At 27.6% G+C, this 25812-nt stretch overlaps 1 protein-coding gene across 5 annotated transcripts in view; it reads right to left on the bottom strand.

Annotated features, from left to right (window-relative positions):
- Positions 1-18206: 18206 nt before the first annotated feature.
- LOC103569956 (uncharacterized) overlaps positions 18207-25812 on the bottom strand; it is a 74534-nt gene continuing 66928 nt past the window's right edge. For 4 of the 5 annotated variants that reach the window (XM_053742746.1, XM_053742745.1, XM_053742748.1 and 1 more), the window contains 9 exons: positions 21384-21521; positions 20842-20967; positions 20606-20751; positions 20422-20520; positions 20096-20290; positions 19426-19602; positions 19037-19288; positions 18728-18954; positions 18207-18393 (listed from right to left, as the gene is read on the bottom strand). In XM_053742746.1, coding sequence (XP_053598721.1) covers positions 18760-18954; positions 19037-19288; positions 19426-19602; positions 20096-20290; positions 20422-20520; positions 20606-20751; positions 20842-20967; positions 21384-21521 — 1328 coding nt within the window. In that variant the 3' untranslated portion in view covers positions 18207-18393; positions 18728-18759. The remainder of the gene's footprint in view (positions 18394-18727; positions 18955-19036; positions 19289-19425; positions 19603-20095; positions 20291-20421; positions 20521-20605; positions 20752-20841; positions 20968-21383; positions 21522-25812) is intronic. The other variant, XM_053742747.1, reaches the window with a different exon arrangement.

The raw sequence follows: 25812 nt of genomic DNA, 5'->3' as shown, positions 1-25812 counted from the left end.
AGTACCGGGAACTCTTAAGTCGTAATCATATTTCAGAGAGACATTGAGGGCTGTTTTTATCGCTGTTGTTATACGTGAGTCGTATGATGAAAATTTATAGAATTTACTCTTGTCAGTTGTGTTATCAAAGTGGGTTTTGTTTTCGGTGATGCAGAAGGCGGCATTTATTGTTGTCCGGTCGAGATATTTGGTCCTGTCAAAATTGAAGCCTTTGCAGATATTTCCTGTTGATAATCAAAAATGATCAGACAATTTGTTTGACTGTTGGTGTTGTTAAAAGAAATATTTAATTACCTTTTATGTAGGGTCGGTTGTAGACTGCCATGTAATTAGATCCGCTTATTATTTCTTCAACGAATTTCCATTGAACGGGTGCATATTTTGAGTATGGGTTGAATGTATATATGTACGGATTCTTTTGTGAATCAAGACAAACAAAGTAACAATTTAGAACATCCATTTTCCATACAGTTTGTAAAGCAGCTTGAGCATCACTGCAACCATTTTCAGATCCACTGAGTACAAAATAAGGTGTCATGATATTCCACCATGGAGATTTTTTGAATGTGTGCAAAATTTCGACAAGTTCATCTACTGATTCATCGAGAGATACAACAAATGAATTAACTTTATTTTTATAAAGTTTCTTTAGATCAGTTTTAGACAAATTCTCAATTAAAATAATTCCAACTTTTTCCGAACTATACACGGATTTAATTATCTGTTCATCTGCATTTCCTTTCATAACCGCCTTTCGAAACTTATAGCTGCATGATTGCAGAACATTCATCTTTGAAAAATTATTAAAAATCAATATATATAATACAGTAAAATAGATTCGATTTGAAGAGAAATTTCTTACCAAAATGTCTGATAATTCAGAATAATTATTTTCTTGAGATTTTATATCCCATCCGGATATCAAAACAACACAATGAATAATTATGAAGTACAAAAATAATTTAATAAATTTATGTACTCTCATTTTTTAAATAAAATTTTTATCGTGTTGTCTTTGATAAGTTTTACTGCATACTATGTGGAAAATCCATATAGAACTTTTGCGTGGGTTGTATTTCTCTTAGTTTCATATAATAATTTATTCAGAAGTAAACTAATTATAATAATATCAATTTCTGATCAAATGAATAGTTAATTGGGGACATTCATATATTTACTTAAACTAAACAAGTTCATCCTATGCACTCACATTTGCGTCATCATATCAATAATATTTTATATTTTTTTTACAATCGCGTGTCTGAGGATTTTCTCTATGGTCGTCATTGTTATTGTCCAAATAAAAAATACATGAGAATATCTTAACTCTCAAGTTGAATTCAATTTGCCAATTTTTTCAGTATCAACTCTCGATATAATTTTTGCATCCAATTTTTATTAGAGACACAAACTTACTTCTAGTCGAAAAAATTTTTTTTCCAATGTTTCACCCCAGTGCTTCGTAATATTGCATTATTATGTTTGGTTATTTTAAACAACAAAATTGTGCAGAAAAATAGTGTGAATTATTACCCTTGATAGTTAAAATAGGCACTGTCATTAAAAAACGTTAATTAATTAAATCACAGAAAACATTTAATTATTTATCTTTTGTCATCTTTCGTTTTACATTCCACCCTGATCTATTATTCTTATTTAATTGTTTAAATTTTTTACAAATAGCTCTCTGATGATTTTTACGCCGAGTTATTTTTGAGTTATTTTTGTTAAAGTTGTATTTCTCGAGTATAAAACAGAGAGTAGCACTCGTGAGGCCAATAATCAAGAAGTAAAAAATGAATAATAATGACTCTAAATCAATGGGTTTAAACGAAGCATCGAGTTGGTGATAAAATAAAGAAGATTCAAGATGAGCTGTCCAATTATTATTTATTTTTTGTAAAATTCCTGTGCTCTCTAATAACATAAGAGCGTGATCGAATTTTCGCTTGAGCGGCCAATCGTGACGAGTCGTGAAAATACAGTAGCTATTTCGTAAGAATTTTTTGGATACATAGTACCGTTGAAGTTCATCTCTCGTTAAGTGCAATTCATTAAGATGTAACAAAATAGTTACATAATTATTGATGCTTACACTTGCTTTTTCATTGAGAACACCGTTTATGCTCTGTTTTAGTGAAGTAGATTCGTATTTGAATTTAAGTCTTTTGTCAGTCGCAACTAAGGATTCACCACTTAAAGTAACATAAATTTTTTCATAAAGACTGCTCCTTAAATCAAACAAGGACTCGGCATTGTCTCTCAACTCAGGTTTAGTTAGAAATTTAGATAAATGTCCCTGAAATGTCGCTTGAAGTATCAGAAAGTAGAAAAATATTACGGCAAAAAATATACGAAGGGCTAGAGACTCAATTCTTGTATAGAGAGATGTGGAAGTCCAAAGACGAAGAATTTCAAAGACTGCGAATGAATGACCTCGCCGTTTATTTACGTACCAGATAACGAAATAGGTAATTGTTGAAATGATAATTGTTGCTGCGATCATTAATGGCCCGTAAAATTTATACATTTTCTCTAAAGGTGTTTTGAAACCGCGATTACGAGAAAAAATAGTGAATCCAGAGTAATAGATCTGGTAACTTCCTGGGAAACCGAACAAAAACTGGGGGGAACCTAAGAACAGTGCAAAGTCAGATGTTTGTTTGTCTAAAAGAAGATAAATACCGTATAGATTTTTTGAAGAACCACCACGAATTCTTAAGTCATAATCGAATTTTAGAGAAACATTGAGTGCTGTTTTTATCGCTCTGGCCATACGCAAATCGTATGATGAAAATTTGTAGAATTTACTTTTGTCAGTAGCGTTTTCGATCGCGGTATTGTTCTGGGTAATACATAAGGCTATGTTTACTGTTGTCCGGTCGAGATATTTGGTCCGGTCGAAATTGAAGCCTTTGCAAATATTTTCTGTTTATAATCAAAAATTATCAGACAATTTGTTAGACTGTTTTTATTTTTAAAAGAAATATTTAATTACCTTTTATGTAGGGTCGGTTGTAGATTGCCATGAAATTAGATCCATTTATTGTTTCTTCAACGAATTTCCATTGAACAGGTGCATATTTTGAGTATGGGTTGAATGTATATATGTACGGATTCTTTTGTGAATCGAGACAAACAAAGTAACAATTTAGAATATTCATTCTCCAACTTGTTTGTAAAGCAGCTTGAGAGTCATTGCAGCCATTTTTTGAGCCACTAATCACAAAATAAGGTGTCATGATATTCCACCATGGAGATTTTTTGAATGTGTGCAAAATTTCGATAAGTTCATCTACTGATTTATCGAGAGTTACAACAAATGAATCAACTTTATTCTTATAAACTTTCTTTAGATCAGTTTTCAACAAATTCTCTATTAAAATGAAACTAACCGTTTCCGAAGCACACAAGGATTCAGTTATACCTTCATCGGCATTACCGTTGATAACAACTTTACGAAATTTGTAGTTGCATGATTGCAGAATATGAATCTTTGAAAAATTAGTAAAAATCAATACATACAATACAATAATATAGATTTGACCTGAAGAGAAATTTCTTACCAAAATGCCTGATAATTGAGAATAGTCATTTTCTTTAGATTTTATTTTCCATGCGGATATCAAAACAACACAATTAAAAATTATGAAGTACAAAAATAATTTAATAAATTTATGTACTCTCATTTTTTAAATAAAATTTTTACTGTATTGCCTTTGATGTTTTGCTGCATACTATGTGGAAAATCCATAAAGAACTTTTTCATGTGTTGCATTTCTCTTACTTTCGTATAATAATTTATTCAAAAGTAAACTAATTATAGTAATATGAATTTCTGAGCAAATGAATAGTTAATTGACAATAATCATATATTTACATAAACTAAACAAGTTCATCCCAAGCACTCACACTTGCGTCATCATATCAATAATATTTTTTTTTTTTTAACAATCGCGTGTCACATAGACTTCTAATGACCGTCACTGTCATTGTCTAAATAAAAAATAAATTAGAATATCTTAACTCTCAAGTTAAATTCAATTTGCTGATTTTTTCAGATAGCCCTTGATATAAAAAAAAAAAACTAATTATAAACACTCACTAATTTTTGGTTAAAATTATAATAAATCACTAAATGCTTGTTAGAATAGAATAAAATACTTTGGTCGTTTAAACATTATTTATTCTATTTATTAAAAATACATTTTATTGTTGACATCTATGAAATATGGACTCTGTTGGGAATTGGTGGCAGATATCATTTATATTGCAACAAATTACCATTATCTGTTATCATTTTCCATTCAATGTTTATCGAAAACACGCGAGCTTATTTCTACAGTCAATAAAAATTTCTTTTTTCAATATTTTGCTTCAGAGTTTCGTAATTATGTATTATATTAGTGTTTGTAATTATTTTGAGTGAAAAAATCGTGCAAAAAATGGTAAAGTTTATATTCTTAATCAATAAAAGCACGTATTATTACTGAACATATTACCATTTCAAATAATTGAAAATATTGAATTATTAGTTTGTTATTTCATTTTTCTTAATCCATTTTTATTTATGAATGTTCGATTAATTTTCCAATACATGAATTTCTTTCGATTTTTAGGACTCGCAATTTTTGATTTATTTCTGGCAAAATAATATTTTTCAAGTATAAAACAAAAAGTGGCACTTGTGAGTCCAATAATTAGAAATTGAAAAATGAATAATAATGATTTCACATCAATAGGCCGGACTTCTGGGTAAATATGATGAGAAAATATAACAGATTCCAGAGAAGAAGTCAAATTTTTATTAAATTTAAGTAAATTTCCAGTGTCCTCTAATACCGTGAGGAAGTAGTCGAACTTCTCTTTCAGCGGCCAATCATGACGGGTCAGATAAATGAAATAATTATTACTTAGCAGATTTTTCGATAAATAGTAATTTTTTAGAAGATTTCTCGATAACTTCATTCGCTCAAAACGCATCAAAAAAGCCACATAATCACTGACACATACACTCGACTTTTCGTCTATAACATTCGCGATACATTTGTCAAGTGATGTTTGATTCGATTTTGCTCCAAGAATTTCGTCATCTTCCATAAACTTAATGCTGGTCAAAGTCGCATAAATTTTTTCATAAGAACTGCTCTCTAAGTCAGCCAAAGTCTCGGCATTGTCTCTTAATTCAGGTCTTGTGAGAAATTTCGATAGGTTCCCTTGAAAAGTCGCTTGAAGTATCAGAAAGTAAAGAAATATCACGAAAAAAAATATGCGGAGTGCCAAAGTATCAATTTTCGTGTAAAGGGAAGTGCAAGTCCAAAGTCGAAGAATTTCAAAGGCCGCGAATGAAAAATCTCGTGGTCTATTTACGTACCAAATAACTAAATAGGTTATTGATGAAATGATAATTGTTGCCGCGATCATCAGCGGGCCATAGAAATTATAAATTTTTTCCAAGGGTGTGCGGTATCCTTGTTTGGAAGAGAAAATCACAAAACCAGAATATATAATTTGGTGGGTTCCGGGAAAACCGAATGTACGTGCATGAGTTTTTGTACACGTTACAAAATCACATGTTTTATTGTGTAGGCAGATGTAACCACCATGTGGCTCTGATGTGCCTGTAGAAGGTTGTAACATGTAATTAAATTTCAAAGTTACTTTAAATGCAGCTTTTAATGCCTCTACTATACTTGATTCAAAATGAGTATAAATCAAATATTGATTTTTTTCAGTAATCGTTGGTAGTAAAGCTGCTTTCTCTGGGGTAATACAGAATGCAATATTCATTGTCGCGTTATTGAGGTACTTGGTCCTATCGAAATTGAAACCTTCATGAATATTATCTGTTAACGACAATAACTAATTATCAAAACAGATTTTCGATTTCTGCTATCGTTGGAAAAAAATTTATTTACCTTCAATGTAGGGTCGGTTGTAGATCGCCATGTAAATAGGCCCATTTCTGAATTCTTCAACGAATTTCCATTGATCAGGTGCATATTTCGAGTACGGGTTGAAAGTATATATAAACGGATTCTGTTTCGAGTCGAGACAAACAAAGTAACAAGTCAGAATATTCATTTTCCAAATTTTTTTCAGAGCAACTTGCGCATCTTTGCATCCATTTTCTGATCCGCTGAATACGAAATAAGGACTCATTACATTCCACCATAGAGATTTTTCAAACGTGAGCAGAATTTCAAGAAGTTTATCAACGGAACCATTGAAAGTCACAGCAAACAAATCAATTTTATTTTTGTACTTTAGATTGAGATTGGTCGCTGATGAATTGTCGTGTAAAATAACAGCAATCGTCCCTGAATCACGTATTGATTTGATTAAACTTTCGTCCGCATCACCGTTAATAACAACTCTTTGAAAACGGTCATTGCATGATTTGACGACATGCGTCTGCCAATAAATAAATAAAAATTATACTTTGCATGAAATTCACTTAATTTATACCACGATATCTTACCACAATGTCTGATAATGCTGAATACCTATTTTCTATTAGATTTATGTTCCGACCATACGCGAAAACACTATTAAAAGATATATGATACACAAAGAATTTAATAAATTCACGTACGATCATTTTTAATTACAATATACGCTGTTATCTTCTACGAGTATAAAAACCAACTGGAAAAAATCCATTAAGTAACTTTGCGTGGCAAACTGTTTCTGTGACTTCCGTATGATAATGTATCAAAAAACTAACATTTTATAGCGAAAACGTTTATACGTTTGAATAAACTACACGTTGATCCTAAGCACTCACACTTGTATCATCTTATCAATAATCGTTTATGATTTTACAATCGCGTGTCCGATGGATAATTCTCTATGACCGTCATGGTCATTGTCCAAATGAAGAATAAATTATAATATGACTCAAAACTGAATCAAATTTCTTGAACCTGTTAGTAGTAGCTCTGAATAATTAAGAAAAAATAATTATAAGCCTAAACTTATTTTCGGTAAAAATTATAGGAAAACAAGTGGTCAGAATGGAATAAGATACTCTGTTTTAATACTTTTAATTATGTTTATTGAAAATAATTTTATTGTTGACGTCTAGGAAATTTAGACTCTGAAAATTGGTGACAATAAATCGTTTATGTGGAGACAAAGTACATAATCGGTTACCATTTTGCATTTTATGTTCACTGTGAACACGCGAACTCATTTCTAGTCAATAAAAAACTTTTTTTCACTCTAGTGCATAGAAATACTCTATTGTTGTGTTCATAATTATTTTAAAAATAGTGATTAAGAAAAACGTTGAAGAAAATCTGTTTTATAACGAACCTATAAAACGTTTTAAACGACAATAGTATTTTTTTTGACTCTTCGGTTTTGAATTTTTCCTTTTCTATTATTTTTGATAATAACGTTCCGTCTAATTTTCCGGTTCGCAATTTTTCGTCTGTTTTTTATATGAATAATTTTTTTTTTATTTTTAGCGAAGTTATACTTTTCGAGTATGAAACAAAAAGTAGCAGTTGAGAGTCCGAAAATTAAGAAGTGGAAAATGAACGATAGTGATTCTAGATCGATAGGATTAAATTCAGGATTCGTTTTGTCATGAAATAGAACAGATTCGAGAGAATAAGTTGTTATTATTTGATTTAAGTAAAATTCCAGTATCTTCTAATACTGTGAGAAAGTGATCGAACTTCTTTTTAAGCGGCCAATCGTGACGGGTTGGATACAAAAAATAATTATTACATAGCAGGTTTTTCGATAAATATTTATTAGCGAGAATATTATTTGAGATTTTCATTCTTTTAAACATTATCAAGAAAGCCATATAATCACTAATACATGTACTGGACTTGTTACCAGTAACGATGTTAATGCAATCTACAATCGATGTTTCGTGCGATTTAAATTTAAGGTTTTTGTCATCTGCCATAAATTTAATGCTGGTCCGAGTCGCATAAATTTTTTCATAAGAACTGCTCTTTAAGTCAGCCAAGGACTCGGCATTGTCTCTTAATTCAGGTCTTGTAAGAAATTTCGATAGATTCCCTTGAAAAGTCGCTTGAAGTATTAGAAAGTAAAGAAATATCACGAAAAAAAATATGCGGAATGCCAAAGTATCAATTTTCGTGTAAAGGGAAGTGCAAGTCCAAAGTCGAAGAATTTCAAATGCCGCGAATGAAAAATCTCGTGGCCTATTTACGTACCAAATAACTAAATAGGTTATTGTTGAAATGATAATTGTTGCCGCGATCATCAACGGGCCATAGAAATTATAAATTTTTTCCAAGGGTGTGCGGTATCCTTGTTTGGGCGAAAAAATAGAAAAACCAGAATATATAATTTGGTGGCTCTCCGGATAACCGAGAGATATTATGTGAGTTCTGAGACACATCGAAAAGACGGAAGTTTTATTTCGCAAAAGAATAAATTTACCGTAAGGCTGTAACCTTGTTGCAGAAGGTTCTATTTCGTAATCAAATTTGATAGTTACTTTAAACGCTACTTTTAATGCCTCTATCATACGTGATTCAAAATGACTATAGATCAAATATTGATTTTTTCCAGTAATCGTTGGTAGTAAATCTGCTTTGAGTTGTGGAACACAGAGACCAATATTTATTTTCGAGTTGCTGAGAAATTTGGTCCGGTCGAAATGAAGGCCTTTGCAGATAGTTTCTGTTAAAGATAATAGATAATTATTAAAACAGTTGTTTGATGACTGCATTGTTTTGAGCTGATAGACAATTTTTCACCAAACCTTCACCTGAATGTTCAAATTTTGGCCTCTGTTTAATGAAAGAATAGCGCATGCACTCATTTTTATAAGTTTTTCTCCAAAAAAAAAAAAAAAAGAACAACTTTCTTCCCTCTAAACAGGACAGGAATTTAAGCTTTCAATGCAGGTTTTGTAGAAAAAAATTTATTCACCTTTTATGTAGGGTCGATTGTAAATTGCCATGTAGTTAGATCCATTTTTTATTTCTTCAACAAGCTTCCATTGATTGGGTGCATATTTTGCGTAAGGGTTGAAAGTATACATGCATGGTTTCCATTGCGAATCAAGACAAATAAAGTAACTATTAAGAATATTCATTTTCCAAAGTGTTTCAAAAACAACATGGGTATCACTGCAACCATTTTTGGAACCGCTGAGTACAAAATAAGGTGTCATGATATTCCACCATGGAGATTTTTTGAATGAGTGCGAAATTTCGACAAGTTCATCTACTGATTCATCGATAGTTACAACAAATACATTAACTTTATTTTTATAAAGTTTCGTGAGATCAGTTTTAGACAAATTCTCAATTAAAATAATTCCAACTTTTTCCGAACTATACACGGATTTAATTATCTGTTCATCTGCATTTCCTTTCATAACTGCCTTTCGAAACTTATAGCTGCATGATTGCAGAACATTCATCTTTGAAAAATTATTAAAAATCAATATATATAATACAGTAAAATAGATTTGATTTGAAGAGAAATTTCTTACCAAAATGTCTGATAATTCAAAATAATTATTTTCTTGAGATTTTATATCCCATCCGGATATCAAAACAACACAATGAATAATTATGAAGTACAAAAATAATTTAATACATTTATGTGCTCTCATTTTAAAATACAATATTCACAGTTATCTTTGACAAGTTTTACTGTGAACTGAATAAAAAAGTATACAGAGAACAATTGCGTGGCATTGCATTTTTCTTACTTCTATATTATTATTTATTCAAATGTAAACTAATTATGACAGTATCAATTCCAATGTAACTGAATAGCTAATTAACAATATTTTATATATTTTACATAAACAGAACAATTTTATTTTAAATACACGCTCTCTGTATTCATATCACCGATCTTCGATTTTCTTTCACAAACAATCGTGTGACGATTAAATAATTCCGCGAAATCGATCTAGATTTTAATTGCAATATTTTGATGTCTAAAGTTTTAAATTAAAGAAATTTATTCTAACGTCGAAGAAAAATGCAATAATTACAATATTTATTAATTGAAAATAAGTAAAAATAATTAGTAATTTTTATTATGCATTTCTCATCATAGAATGAGGAATTTTCCGCAAAAATCTAAACGTAATAATTTCATTTCTAACACTGGGAATTTTCTTTATAACATTTTCTCTATTATGATTATTATTTTTAATTTTTCGGTTCAAATTTCTGTTGAAAACAAATTTTTCTACAATAAAACTGAAAATACTGCACAATACACCAATGATCCAAAAGTGAAAGATAAATGAAAGAGAATCTAGAGTAATGGGACGGAAATTTGTATCATATTTCGGAGCAGACATTAACGATTCAAGATAAGCGGTTAGATTAGTGCTTAGTTTTTGCGATACACCAGAGTCTTCTAAAGACATTAAAAATTTGTCAAATCTTTGTTTCAGTGGCCAATCGTGACGGGTTGCATAAAGAGCATAATTATTTCGCAATGAACTTTTGGACAAATAGAGATTTTGTAGAGTTTTTTTTGACCAATTAAATTCTCTCAAATTTCGTAGTATTACGGAATAATCTCCAATACAAATACTTGCTCTATCTGTTGAAACTGCAGTTAGACAAGTCGCAAAATCCGTAACATGTGATTTAGAGACAAGAATACTGTTATTTCTTATCATCGGTTTACTCCTTTTAGTAATATAAATTTTTTCATAGGTGGCACTTTCTAAATCTGCTAATGAGTCTGCATTTTTCCGCAATTCCGTTTTCGTTAGAAATTCAACTAAATGTCCTTGAAAAGTTGCCTGTATTATCAGAAAATAAAGAAATATCACAAAAAAGAACAAGCGCATTGCTAATGATTCAATTTTAGTGTTCAATGAATTGGAAGTCCATAGGCGCAAAATTTCAAAAGCCGCGAATGAGAAGTCACGTGGTTTTCGCCGGTACCAAATAACTGAGTATGTGATTAGAGAAAGAATAATCGTAGCGGAAATCATCAGTACGTCGTAGTAATTGTAAATTTTTTCTAGGGGTGTCAAGTATCCTTGATTGTTTGACAAAATGGTGTAGTAATTGTACAAAATGTGGTAACTAGCGGGATAATTGTGCAGCATTGAATGGATTTTCAAACACATCGCAAAATCAGAGCTTCTGTTCTTCAGATGATTGAAAACTCCATATGGTTCTCCGGGTTCTGGGGCTCCGAAATCGTAGACAATTTTGTAAGAGCTTCTGAATGATGTTTTCAAAGCCTTCATTACTTGCGCTTGGAAAAAGTTTAGGGCATGATTTTTTTTACCTCCCCTTTTTTCGTTTTCGGCTGTATGTTTTTTGCTTTTATGAATACAGCCGACGATATTTATTGTTGTTTTGTCGAGATGTTTTGTCTTGTCAAAATTGAAAGCCTTGCAGATAGTTTCTGTTGATATAATCAAAAATTGTCAGAAAATTTATTCAATTTCTTGTTAGTACTAATGAAAACAATTAATTACCTTGTTTGTAGGGCCGGTTGTAAATTGCCATGTAGTAAGATCCATTTTTTATTTCATCGGCGAGTTTCCATTGATCGGGAGCAAATTTCGAGTAAGGATTGAAAGTATATATGAATGGTTTTTGTTCTAAATCAAAACAAACAAAGTAACAATTCAAAATATTCATTTTCCAAACGGTTAGTAGAACAGTTCGAGCATCACTGCAACCATTTTTTGATCCATTGATTACAAAATAAGGTGTCATAATATTCCACCATGGAGACTTTTCAAATGAATGCAAAATTTCGACAAGTTTTTCAACTGATTCATCGAGAGTTACAACAAATGAATCAACTTTATGCTTGTACTGTAAGTTTTGATCGACCTTTGACGCATTGTCGTGCAAAATAACAGCAACTTTTCCAAAATCATGCATGTATTTAATTATACTTCCATCTGCATTGCTATTAACTACAACTTTTTCATAATCTTTGTAGCAAAATTTGAGTAAATGAACCTTACAACAAAATTATCAAAAATCATTAATGAAAATCGAGCATATCTATTATTATTGTAATAATTTCTTACCGTCGTGTTAGATAATATTGAAAAATAATTGTCAGACTTTATAGTCCATGCTGCTGTTATTTTGACACAGTAAAGAAACAATAGTATAAATTCAAAAAATTTCTGTGTCTTCATGGTGTACAGTTTTAATAATGAATCATTTATAGTTTCCGGCGGATGACCCAAAATACTGAGGTAAATAAATAAGTCAGCAACATTCAATGCAGTTACACATATTGAGTAATTTCCTTTATCACGCATGTTAATATTTAAAGAAACGTAAACACGATGATTAGTAATTTCGATGCATTTATATTTATATTTATATTTACTCTCCGAAGTTCAAATATAGATAAAAGTTACATATCGATGGCCTGATTCTCAAAATGTCGTCATCTACATTCAGGTGATTCAAAGAGAAGAAAATTCGCTTCTATGTGCTAGCGTTTTTCCAGAAGACTAGCCTTAAACACCCAAGGTTTTCAAACATTTATCGGAAGCCTTAAACTTGATCAGGATATATCACCGCCTAAAAATTTTACAAGAAAATTTGGGGTTTTCCCGTAAGGTCAACCGTTTTTCAAAATTTTTTTTGTACAAAGGCTTAATTTTGAAAAAATATGTCTACTTAAGAAAAGATAATAAATTTTTTAACGATTTTTGATTTTTTTATGATAACAACAATATTTATTACATAATCATCATCATTACAGTACAATAATATTAATAATAATAATAATAATAATAATAATAATAATAATAAACAAATAATAATAATTCTATATAATAAACGATTTCTACTTATTAACAATAAAATTTCTGCACTAATTTATTTTAAAATTACTGTTAATTAAATTTAACTGATACACATTCTCAAAATTATTATTTAATTCATTTTTCAAAGCATATGCAGCTTGCATATATTTATTCAAAAATACAATAATAATTAATCGATTTAATTTGTTTTTATTATTAATTTTAAAAATAAATTCTCAAGTGATCAATGATGACAATGATAATGATTAATGATCAATGAAAAAGTAACATTAATTCCATTCCATAAATTTATAAAAATTTCAGTCGATTTTTGATTATCGCTAAAGAATACAGCAAGGCACTCTATTTTTTTTTTTATAAATATCGATATAGAGAAGAACTGGAAAATGGAAAATTTAAAAAATTTCGGCATTTTTTTACCCTAACAAATTTCGGAAAAAATGAAGCTGGCTCAAAAACTAATAAAAAATTTAAAATTCTGTCTAAACCATTAAAGATACAGTAAAAATGTATAGGAACAAACTTGTAGGAAATTAAATTTCCTACAAAAAAGGTCATAACAATTTTTACGTATACTCAATACTTTAATTAGTATTTCAAATCCAAGTATTCAACTTACATTTATTCTTATTTGATCTCTACATAAGTTGACTTTAAAATAAAAATAACCGTCAAACTATCAAAAATACAACAAAAATATATTAGAGCAAAGTTGTAGGAAATTAAATTTCCTATAAAAAAGTCTTTGTGGTCATATACATCCGACTGATACTTTGCAAGTAATTTAAAATATAAAAAAAATTTCTCTAAAATTTTTTAGATTCATTTAATCCAACTCTTCCCGATATTTCTATTCATCTACAATATATATATAATATATGTATTGATGATGTTACAACAGATTATTTATATAACAAATAATCATATTTAATGACCAAGTGCATTTATGATCGACAGGTGCCTGATTTAATGACATTTATTACATTAAAAAAAAAAAATACCTATCACTCTCACAGATATTCGATCACTGTATTCTTTAGCGATCATTCGCGATCGATTAGTTTACTCACATAATTTTTTTTCTTACAATAAATTAATAGTAATTAAAAAAAAGTCAATTATATTTAATTTAAATAAATAAATAAAATATATGAGTCTAGTATTATTCTCTAAACTAAACTACAATCTTACACTCGGTAGTTTTATTTATTTCAATTAAATAATATTTGTTTTCTCTACTATTACAAGTCGATCAACGACACACTCCGTGATATATTAATTTTCATATTTCGTCTCTAATGACAATATTTACTACACACTAATGACATGCTGATATTAATTATAAGTAATTATAATCATAATAATAATGACATTGTTTAGTGATACACGAACAAAAAAAACTAATTATTAATTTTTTAAATATTTTCGCAATCATACATTTCCCGCGTAAAAAAAATTTAATTTATCATTTAATTCAGACGTTTATTTTATTTATGAAATTATTATTTTTACGTAAATATTAATTTTATCATAAATTTAAACCCGAAATTTTTAAATATCAGGACAAGTAAAATATAAATTTATAAGTCATATTTATGTTTAGTTAAATTTACTCTATCTTGGACTTCCGGAGTTAAAAATAAATTACTTTGCACATGGAGTAAACAGGGAATTTTTTTTCCTGTGGAGTAATTTCGGAGATGCGGATTTTATTTAAATCCTTATTCACTCTGATCTAGAGTTTTAATGTCAAAGTAAACTTCGGAGTAAATCATCTACTCTACATTCACTTTGAATTTAACGCGCCATTACTCCACAAATTTTTTTAGTCTAATTTTACTCCAAATGAAAAAAAAAAATCCGATTCAAAAATTTGTGTTCTTTTAAAAATTGATTTTTTTTTCTTACTGCCCTGACATAAAAAATTACGCAAGACAAATTTATGATAAAAATAATTTTGTAAAAATATAAATTTCAGTAAAATAAAAATTTAATCAGATAATTAATGACTTTTTTTTACACAGGTTAATTATAATTTATATTTTATATTACTCAGTACTCTATATTTTATTTGAATATTTATATTTATATTTATTTATTTTGTTATTAAATAGTCGACGTCGAGGACAGTGACGTCGATGTATCGATAAATGAGTTGCAAATAAATAATTGATAATGAAAATTAATTAAAGGCACTCTATAGATATTTATTTAGTGAAGGTACATGCGTGCAGATACGTGTAATATAATATTGATTTATTTTTTTTTTTTTAATTTAATTAAATCAAACTTATCATCATTAATGATTTAGAATCTATTAATGATCATAAATTTCATATTTTTTATTAATATACTCTATCTATTTTTAAATATCCAACATATCCAAATTAAATTTTTGACTTTTATATACACGAGTAGTGCCGTAGTTTACACTCTGAGGTACTTGTTAGTAATATTATTTTTTTTTAAGCTGGACATCCTCATTGAGGTTTCAACCAAATTATAAATGTGCATAAAAAATAAAGTTAATAAATATTTAAGCATGGGTGGGATTTTAATGATATAATGATGACAATTGCGGTTTTTTTTTTTTTTTCACGATTTTCCTCAATCGACGCCGCTGTCTTCGTGCAATTCTAACAATTGTAAATCTTGGTATTTATTCTTTTAATTATTATTATTATTATGTGAGTTTGTAATACATTAATTATTTATTATTAATTAAATACAGTCGTAAAATAGCTACGGTTATTTTATATTTACTTTCTAATAATAAAAAAAAAAAGAAAAATTATAAAAAGCTCGAGAAAATGATTATGTTCTTTTTTTTTTTTTTATCTCTTATCATTAATGATTTATTTAATATCAACCCATTGCTATTTATAGTCAGTTATACGCAATTAATTATTAAATTTCATTAATTAATTCGAGAAACTCGATTTCAACTCAAAATATTTTTTTTTAAACTTCAAGTTGCTGTAACTTTTTTGGTTTTGATTTTTTGTAATATTTTGTAAGAATCAAAATTATAGAAAACATAAGTATCTTCAAAAAAGGTCTCTTTACTTTTTTATATATTTTCAATATTTATCGAGTTATTTATATTTTTATATCAATAAGTCGGAAAATGAAATTTTTAATTAATTGTTGCCTTAAAACTGCTGTAACTTTTTAATTATCAATTTTACGGTAATTTTTATTAATAACAAAATTGTAGAAAATTAAATTTCCTTCAAAAAAGGTTTCATTACTTTTGATCGTAATTTGAATAGTTTCCGAGATATGGGACATTGATGTGACAACAAATTAAAATTTGTATTGGAGAAAAAAAATGTTATTGACTTTATTAATTAATGATATTTAGTAATTAATATATTTAGCATTCGAATACTGATGAATATGATAATTTGTAAAGCTGCAGAGATTAAAGCGTCTATCAAAGTAATGCAGAAAAATTGTTTGTTTCTTTTCTTTTTTTTTTTTTTTTATTTCGTGTCTTTTTCATTTTTTATTCATACGATTTATTTGTTTAATGTTTTGTATAGTTAACAACATTAATAGTGATAACGATTGCAACGTAGTGATAAAACCGTATATGCATTGATTATTATTATATATTTATTTTTTTTTATTGTTATTTTAAATACTTTGTAATACATGAAATTTCAAGTAATATTGTCCGTTTGTTTTTTTTTAATAGAGAATTCGGACGATACGAATTTTAATTATCTGTGATACTGAAAATATTTTAAGCTGTTAATTTTTTTTTTTCATTTTAATCGAAAGCAAAAAGCTTACGCATAAAAAAAGGCCGACATTTAAATATTTTAGCCACGAGGATTAAGAAAATTTCTCTTTTTTTTTTTTTTATTAACTTAATAATAAATAAAGAAACGGGATTTTGTATTTTTAGATTTTCTTAAAATATATTTTTGAATAAATTTATATTTAAAAAAATTATTCACTCCTTTGTAATGAGGAATAAAAAAAAAAAAATTTTTTTAAATTCTGTAAATAAAAAAAAAGTGATTAGAAAATAATAAATAATTTTTTTATTGTTATTATTAATTATTATTGTTTATTATAATGATTTGTTTTTATATATTATGTTAAACAGCGTAAACAGATTGAATAGGCCCATTTGGTTTTTTTTTTTATTTTTTTTTTATTTTATTTTTCTTATTTTATTTATTTTAAATTTTGACAGGGAATTTGCATTTAATTTTTTTCTCAACAATTACATTTGTTACATTTTTTTTTTTTAGTATACGAATATAGTAATTAATAATTATATGTATATAATAATTATTAATTAATTAGTTTATTAAATTATAACAATAATTTTTAATAATAATTATAATTTTCCACTGACTTCAACCAAGAAAACAAAAAAATCACTGTAACCTAAAAATTTTAATTTGCCCGCCATTTTGCAGTCAATACACGGCCATTTTGTCGCATAAAAAAAATTGAGTAATGTAATTAAAAAAAAAAAGTTAATAATTAAAATATACATACAAGTATTAATATAATTATTGTTTTATTTAAAATTTAAATATTACGGACCTTCGCGCCTCGAAGCTACGGGATTTACTTTTTTTTAAAATTGGTCTTTTATGGTTATAGTTACAAGTTATCGTTGTTTGTCATTCTTCATACATATTTTATTAAAATATGTATTATTAATATATTTATTATAATTTTAAGCATTTGTATGTATCATCAGCTAAAATTTTAAATTAATATATTACTTATTATATATATTTATTTTTATTTCAGCTTCGAAAACGCGAACGGCCAATACAATAAATATTTATTTCATAATAATAATTAAGTCTATAATTAAATATATTTATAATAATATTGTTTATTATTGTAGCGTACGAAGACATTGTATACAAGAGTATATTTTTTTTTATAATTCCATAATAATAATAATAGTAATAATAAAAATAATAATAATAATAATAATAAAAGATATCATATTTTTACTCTTGAAAACAAAAAATCTGTACGAACTTTAACAATAAATCTACAATATGTATATATATATATATATATGTATATGTATTTAATGCATTTTAATTAACTCTTTTAATCGACCAATTAATCAATTAATTAATTAGTATAACATTTAAATAAAAATTATCAAGTTCAAAAAATAAAAATGTGCGGGGGTTTTCACTTATTTTTTTCTTTTTTTTTTTTAAATATACATATATATGTAATTTAACAATTTATCAATTAATTCAGCATCAAAGATCTCATAAGTCTCTACAGAAAAAACGTATAATAGATAATATATTTCGGTGTATATATTATATATTATATTTAATATATGTATATATATAGATGTATATATATATATATACATACATATATATATATTTTTTATTATTATATATATGTGTATATACAAGACTACACTCCATCAGAATATAGTTTAACGCTATTATTATTTGTATGATGGTAATTTTGCTGATTCATTTATTTTTTTTTAACTTTTGTTAATTAATCATTATCTACTGGGTTTTTTTTTATTTATTTTTATTTCAGAGCTTTGTTCTTTTTAATTATTGTTTGGTTTTTTAGATGAAGCGAATATACGCCTAGAAAAAAATTTTTTTTTGCTTTATTGTCACAAATTTAATTATCATTTTTTTTTTATTAATTAACCCTCAGTAAAAATTAATTTTAATTAATTTCAGTTATTTTTTTTTTAATTTCCTTAAAAAATCATTCATTAAAAAAAAATTCATTTTGATTCTTAAATTACCAAGGGTTAAATTTATTTTTTAATTAAAAAATAAAAAAAAGTCCTGTTTTAATTTCATGTCGTATCCCACAAAAAAATAAATTTTGCTATGAAATTTGATGACAAAAATTTTAAATAAATCTGTGGGTTACGACTTTTCATAGTAAAAATAAAATAAAATACTTTACCTTTTTTTTTATTGTTTTTGGTTTTAATTTTCTTAGTCTTTCTTATCACCATCCTCAGGATCCTTGAGCGTATGCCATTGGGCAATTGGTCGTCTTGGTGATGCGAGCATGTCAGACCAATGTCTCAATTCAGTACCGCTTGCATTGTAACCAAGAATACATTTACCAATTGGTTCTGACGTACCAATGCGATCATAGTCTACTACAGTTACTACTAAATTAACTTTCTGTAATTAAAAAAAAAAAAATTATTATTTCATTTAAATATCAGCCAACTGTTGCTCATAGTAATTAATAAAAAATAATTACTTGTATTTGCTCAAAGGGAACTTCAAATGTAAACGATTCATTGTAATAAGGATTCAATGTGCATTTTTTAATAGAAGTTTTCTTCTTCTTCAAACGCTTGCCATTTTGCATCAATGCTATTTTAACATACGGATCTGAAAGACCGCCGACATCCATTTTCTTAAGATTCTTGGCCTCGAGAATTACTACTGTTAATTTTCCAGCTGTCGGTACGTAACGTAAAGAGAAACATATGTCACCAAGTTTGTTGTCCTACAAATTATTTTATTTATTTTTATCGCTAATTTATTTAAATTTAATATTTATTAGTTCCTTCACATAAAAAATGCGTTTAGTTTATAAAATATAAATTGCAAATCAAGGACGATAATTTATAGTCGATCACTCACTTGTCCACCTTCTCCTTCAACACTCTGGAGTTCTCTCCATTCCTCGATCGTCTGAGCTAAATCTATTTGGCATAGCGGTACTTTTACTTCGCCAATTTGATCGTGTTTTGAAAATCTATCAAAGTCGAAGATTGCAAACACTAGTGTTTTATTCATTGCATCGGCATACGGGACACCCTTTTGATTAAATTCACTGATTAGTTTATCTCATTAATAAAGAAATTTTCATTTTAAAAATCAACAGACAAAAAATTTGAACTTTTTTTTTTTTTATAAAAAAATTTTCTATGGCTGAAAAATGAATAACTATAAATTATAAGTTTGTTATCAGACTTAACAGCCTACAAAATTTTATAAAAAACTGTCAGATTGACATGCGATAAAAAAAAACGTGATTTAATGTAAGCCCGAATCTTTACATGAAATTTCCTTTCAAATGACTGGGAGATTTTCTTCAGTTACTTTGCTACTAAACACTGGAATAAATTTAAAAAAACTCAAAATTTTCCAATTTCTTATGAATTTTTTTTTCTAAGTTCAAAAAAAATTTTCATGCCTTAAAAATTAAAATAAATAATAGAAATATTAAAAAAAAAAAAATTCTGTTAATTTAGAGTTGAAAATTAATTAATTAATTTTTGAACCAACAATTAAATAAAAGCATATTTACCTTAAATGTAAAGGTTTCATTAAATTCAGGGCTCAATGTCTTTCTGTGAACTTTAGTCTCAAACTTTTTCTTCTTATCCGGAAGTAAATAAACTTTGACATAAGGATCGGATGTTCCGCCCATATCTAAAGCTGGTAAATCTTCAGCTTTTATTACCGTGACTGCCAAGCTGTTTGAATTAAAATCGTATTCAAGCTGGAAAAGATTTTAAAGCATTGAAATAAAAAATAAATTTAAAAATTGTGACGTTAAAAAAAAATCTTAAGTTGAGTTAGATAAAAGCAAAGGCCCTTAACAAAGTTGGTACTTGTAACGACTTGGGATACCTTGTATTGTAGTCTTCCAAGTTTGACCTCGCTCTGTTTGCTCTCGGCTTCATCGGGCTCCTCAGCATTGTCCGTAAGTTCCTCCATATCCGGCTGTACCTGCGCAAATGCAATTGGATTCCACCGAGGGATAAATTTATTATCTAATCTCTAATTGAAAGCATGGAGAACCCGAATGACAAACCTTGTCCTTGTACGTTCCTCCGAGTAATTGCACTCCCTTTAGATCCACTGCGCCTTTGAGACCCTTCTTTCCGTCCTTTGATCGCCGTTTCCGGAAGCATCTTCTTATACAGCAGAAACAGACGCCCAACACTATTGCGCCCACCGCTAAATTTCAAATTTTAATTTTAAATTTCAGTAGACATTTTTTTTTTCACTTTTGACTTAGTAATTGAAATTTAATCGATTAATAATTACCAATTAAAATAGCAACTAAACCCCATGTTGGTATTCCCGTTGCTGCTGTTATTTCTTTACCAACATTTTCTAACTTTGTTTCGATTTTAGCTGCTGTTGATTCTGTCGGAAGTTCTGAAATCGCTTCTGCAAGTAATTTGTTAAGTTATTTAGTTTAATTATGTCTATTACTTCATTTTTATGGTCTTTGAGGCTTTTACATGAACAATTTGTGTAATTAAATAACGAATTAATTCATATTGTCTTTCCCATAAAAATTTGAATTTCCTACCAAGCTCAAATATTCAAATTTAGTGTAATAATGACATACCTGTGATTATTACACCAAATTAAAGTCTTAAGACTAAAGTTCAAATATTCGGTTCAAATTTCGATTATTAAATTTTGATCTCACATATAATAGGTTACAAAAAATTTTTATTAGATTTATTCAACTTTATAGTCATTGTATATTTTTCAAATTTTTGAAATGTCCAAAATTGGCCCTGAAGTGGCCAAAAATGGAACTTTCCCTTATTTTAGTATAATAAATATATAATTACCAGTAAAATCTTCACTGGATGCAACTATCCTAAGTGTTGTACTTGGCATCGCCAAAGCTGGATTTTGTGTATTACTTGGTACACCAGCGGCCAAATTTTCGGCAACATTTTCAGTTTCTTTACTCGTTGGCGGCATTTCTGTAATAAATTTTAAAAAATTAACTGAGTTGTTAATTTACTGCTGTTATAACTATCGAGAAAGGGATAATTGGATATTCCGATGACATTTTGATCGAGTTAGGTGTTCTGAAACTGTCAAGCTAGTGACTTTGGGATCGTATGATTTAATTATGAATCAATGGCAAAGGATTGATTGACTAGCTTATCTATAGTAATCAAAATTACCATTCATTTAATTTTCAAACTGGTGAATTAGTTAAGTGGAGCTTTGAGCAGGGCTAAATTGCCCAGATTATCAAGTCGTTATATTGCAAGTCAAAATTAGGCGGGAAATTTGAAAACTCTATGGAATTTTTTAAAAAATTTTTATCTATTATTGGTTCGATTTATTGAGGTGTCATGAAATTCAAAACATACATTCATGTCAAGTAAAAATATGAAATATTTTTCTGAATCATAAATTCATTGTTCAAAAAACGAACCAAAACAAAAAATTTTTTGTTTTATCGAGAAAATTTTGAATTTTTTATTTGAGAAAAATAAATGTTACAATCAAAGGGGGTAAAAAAACATTTATCGGTTTATTGTTTCAATTATCACTTCTATTAAACAGCATTTGCAAAAAAAAAAAAATCAATATTTTCACAGCTGGACTGTAGTAAAAAAAAAAAAATTGACAGACAAAAAAAGTACAGTCCTAATAACAGTAAAAAAAATGTCTGATGTTTCAATTAAACTTTTCGTATGGATTTCGACCTACTTTAGGTCATTTATGGAAATGAAAATAATAATATTGTATATTGATGACTTGTGAAAAAAAAAAATTAAATAGGAAATAAAATTACCATTCGAAAAAAATGTAATTGAGCAATCGGTATTTAATTTCAATTACATCAAATTCGAGACTCGGACACTTGAACAATTTATTATCAAATTATAGCAATCGTTCAGCTTGAACGATTCCATTTTCGATAAAAGTCACATCACACACACCAACATAACTAAACTTATACTATAAAGTAAAGTAAAATAAAATAAAAAATATATTTCTAAGTCCAAGAGTAAGTGCTATCGTGATTGCTGGAGGAAACTTGGAGCATTCTATTTACTCTGATATCGCACTTTACACGACCTTGGGCCCCCACTTAAAACATTCATGCATATATAGACCAACACAACTACAATCTTCCTCTTTGCTGCTAAATGTGATAAAATGACAACTCAATTATTTTTATTGTTCTTACAAATGATAAAAAGTTTTGCTATTTAAAATTATTTAAGTTTTTTATTTACACTCATTCCTAGGTGTGGAGGGGGTAAAATGGTGTGCACAAAATTTGATAAAAAAGAATAAAGTTGATGATATAAATCTCGATTTTACTAAATACGTGGGACTTAAAGCTAAAGGTCAAGAAAAAGTTCAATTGCATTTGCGTAATTGATTAAAAAAAAATTCAAAATTAAGAATGATAAAAAAAAAACATAATTGAATAATGAGTATTAATTATTAATAAACTTGAATATCCGGGTATTTGAATAGAAGGATGGACTTGGATTAAGAAAGTTAATATTCATTTCCTTGAAGAAGTTATCCAACATCATTTTTTTTCCCATCTTATGCTGCTTTACAATTTTTTCTCATTTTTCTTTAAACTCAGAGATCACCTGCAACATCCCACATTTTCTGTGACCTGTATAGTAAATTCCGTGCGGTCGACCTTTTTTTTTATTTTTTCCTTCATACGTGCTTTCGCAAATCCCTCTCTCTTTCTCTCTCTACTTGACTCTACTCTAGTCTTTTTAAAAATTTTTATAATACTGCACTACTTGAGTTATGAACTCGTATGATATATTCATGTGCTATTTATTTTAAATAATTTAAATTTACAATTAAGAGTTTCTATGCTAAATTCAGATTTGAAAATTTTGAGGTCATTATACTATAGAATTATTTAACTTTACTTTTTCGACTCTAAAATTTTTTGCTGTTAACGAATTTTATGACGATAACTGGACTCTTATTGACGTGAAGAAAAATATTTTGAAAATTTTTTTTGACTAGATTATATGAGTTTCAAAATTGAACCGGTTTACCGGGTTTCAAATTCAAAATTACTTAGCGCTTTTTTTTCATTTTCTCTTACTTTTGAACTGACACAAAAAGTAATATTAAAAAAATTTGATTGTTAGAAACTCAAAATTATAAACGCCCATTTTCTGAGTACAAAAAATCAAAATGACGTTTAAATACTCGATCATATATAAAATAGCATTTCTATTAAACGCATTGTAAAAAGTTATATTTGCTGACTAAAATCTCGCGGTATCAACTTTTTGAGTATGTTCTAAACAAAAACAAAAATCTAATTTTTTTCAAATTTTTAAATTTGAATTTATTAAGAAATAGAACAAAAAATTATTTTCAAAACTGCACGTTAATTTTTCAATGGAATACTTTTGCATAAAAAAATAAGAGTATACTATGTTACAAAAATATCAAGTATTTACTTGTCAATTTACGAAATTTCATTCAAACCCCAGTTATGAATTAATAATAATAATTATAATAATGGTCGTATCAAAAATAAACTTAATGATTATAGAGATCAATATTGGAGCTATTATTGAAATAAATATAATCTACCCTATATTCCCTCGTAACAGAAAGAATAACTTACAAATAAATTAATATTGTGAGTGAATGAAATATCAATATATATGTAATATATAATGTATTTTCTAAAATAATATAAAAAGCATAAATCATTCGTTATTTCTATCAAGTTAGAATTTTTTTTTAAATATGACTCTATTAATTGCTGTTTGTCACGTGATTAAATATTAACTCACTTTAATTGCGCATTTAAAATTCATAATTAGTTTCAACAATAATTACAATCAGTAAGTATTAGTAAATATTTAAAATTGTGAATTATATATATATATATATATAAATTTCAGTACATAATCCGGACCCTCAGTTAATTAAACTTCCTCTTAAAATAAATTGAATTTCGTCGAGTGAAGTTAATTTTTAAAGGAATAAATAAAAAGGTTCTTTATTTTATTTTTACTTAGACTTGAAACTCTAGGGTAAAAAGAAGTTATTTACCGCTTATTCATCATTAAAACTTTACTTCAAATAATAATTATAAAATTTACGTCCAGACAGAGAAAAAATTTTTTCGCAATTTTAAAGTATTGAATTTTTTTTTTTTTTACAATAAATTTATGTGATATACATATTTATCAAAGTTGGCAAGTTAAATTTGCCAAGTAGTGTAGGAATAAAAAAAAATGGAAGCCAGATTTATTTCGTGACTACGGAAACGTATGAAAAAATATAAAATAAAAAACAAGTCTATATGTATATACATGTATGTATGTATAGTTAAGGGTAAAAAGTTTCGCATGAAAAAAAAAAATAATAATAATAAAATAAATAAGACTAAAAACGTGAGGTTTTCAAGTTAAATTAATTTAAATATTTATCAGATTTTTTTATACTGACTCATGATCTAGATAATATTTGAAAATTTTCAATGACTGCCAAAAAGTTCGACAATTAATATTTTTATCGATTAACATTCGTAATAAAAAATATATATATATATATATACACTAGGGTACGTCATTTCGGAGCAACATTTTTTTTTAACTGCATGTGGAAAAAATCATAGTTCAACACAAAAAAAAAAGTTTTTGCGCAAGAAAAAAAATTCAGTTTAATGACACGGGAAAATCGAATTTTGCAATGAGCCATGTTTAATATACACTGTAAAAAATTTTCAAAGTGAATGCGGATCAAATCCAGATTGAATGTGGAGTAAATGCTGACCCAATAACTGTCTATTTATTTTATGTCCGAATCAATGAATGCAGATTTGAATAAAATCCAGACCACTCCGAAATTACTTCTCTAAAAAAACAAATTCTATATTTACTCCGTAAGCGGAGGGATTTTTTTTGACTCCGTGTAACTTTGAATTCCTTTTAGTATATATATGTTAATTTTGGTAAATAAGATACTCAAAAATAATGAAATGAGTAAATAAAATATAAGATTCTCTTATCTGACATTAATCTTGCGAACAAATAAAATTTATCGTCGAGGGAAAACAACAAACAAAAGGAGGGTAAGAATCAAATGGGGTTTAGCTATATATATGTACTGTATACACAATATACAATATACATATACCCTAAGAAATCTTTATATCTTGATATTATCTCGATATCCATCACGAGAGTAAGGAATGGGAGTAAGACCAAAATCAAAAAGACGCAGAATCCTCATGTCTGACACGCA

Source organism: Microplitis demolitor, chromosome 1, assembly GCF_026212275.2.
Source record: "Microplitis demolitor isolate Queensland-Clemson2020A chromosome 1, iyMicDemo2.1a, whole genome shotgun sequence".
Lineage (NCBI taxonomy): Eukaryota > Metazoa > Arthropoda > Insecta > Hymenoptera > Braconidae > Microplitis > Microplitis demolitor.
The sequence above is the reverse complement of the archived record's forward strand: the minus strand, read 5'-3'. Positions and strand labels throughout refer to the sequence as shown.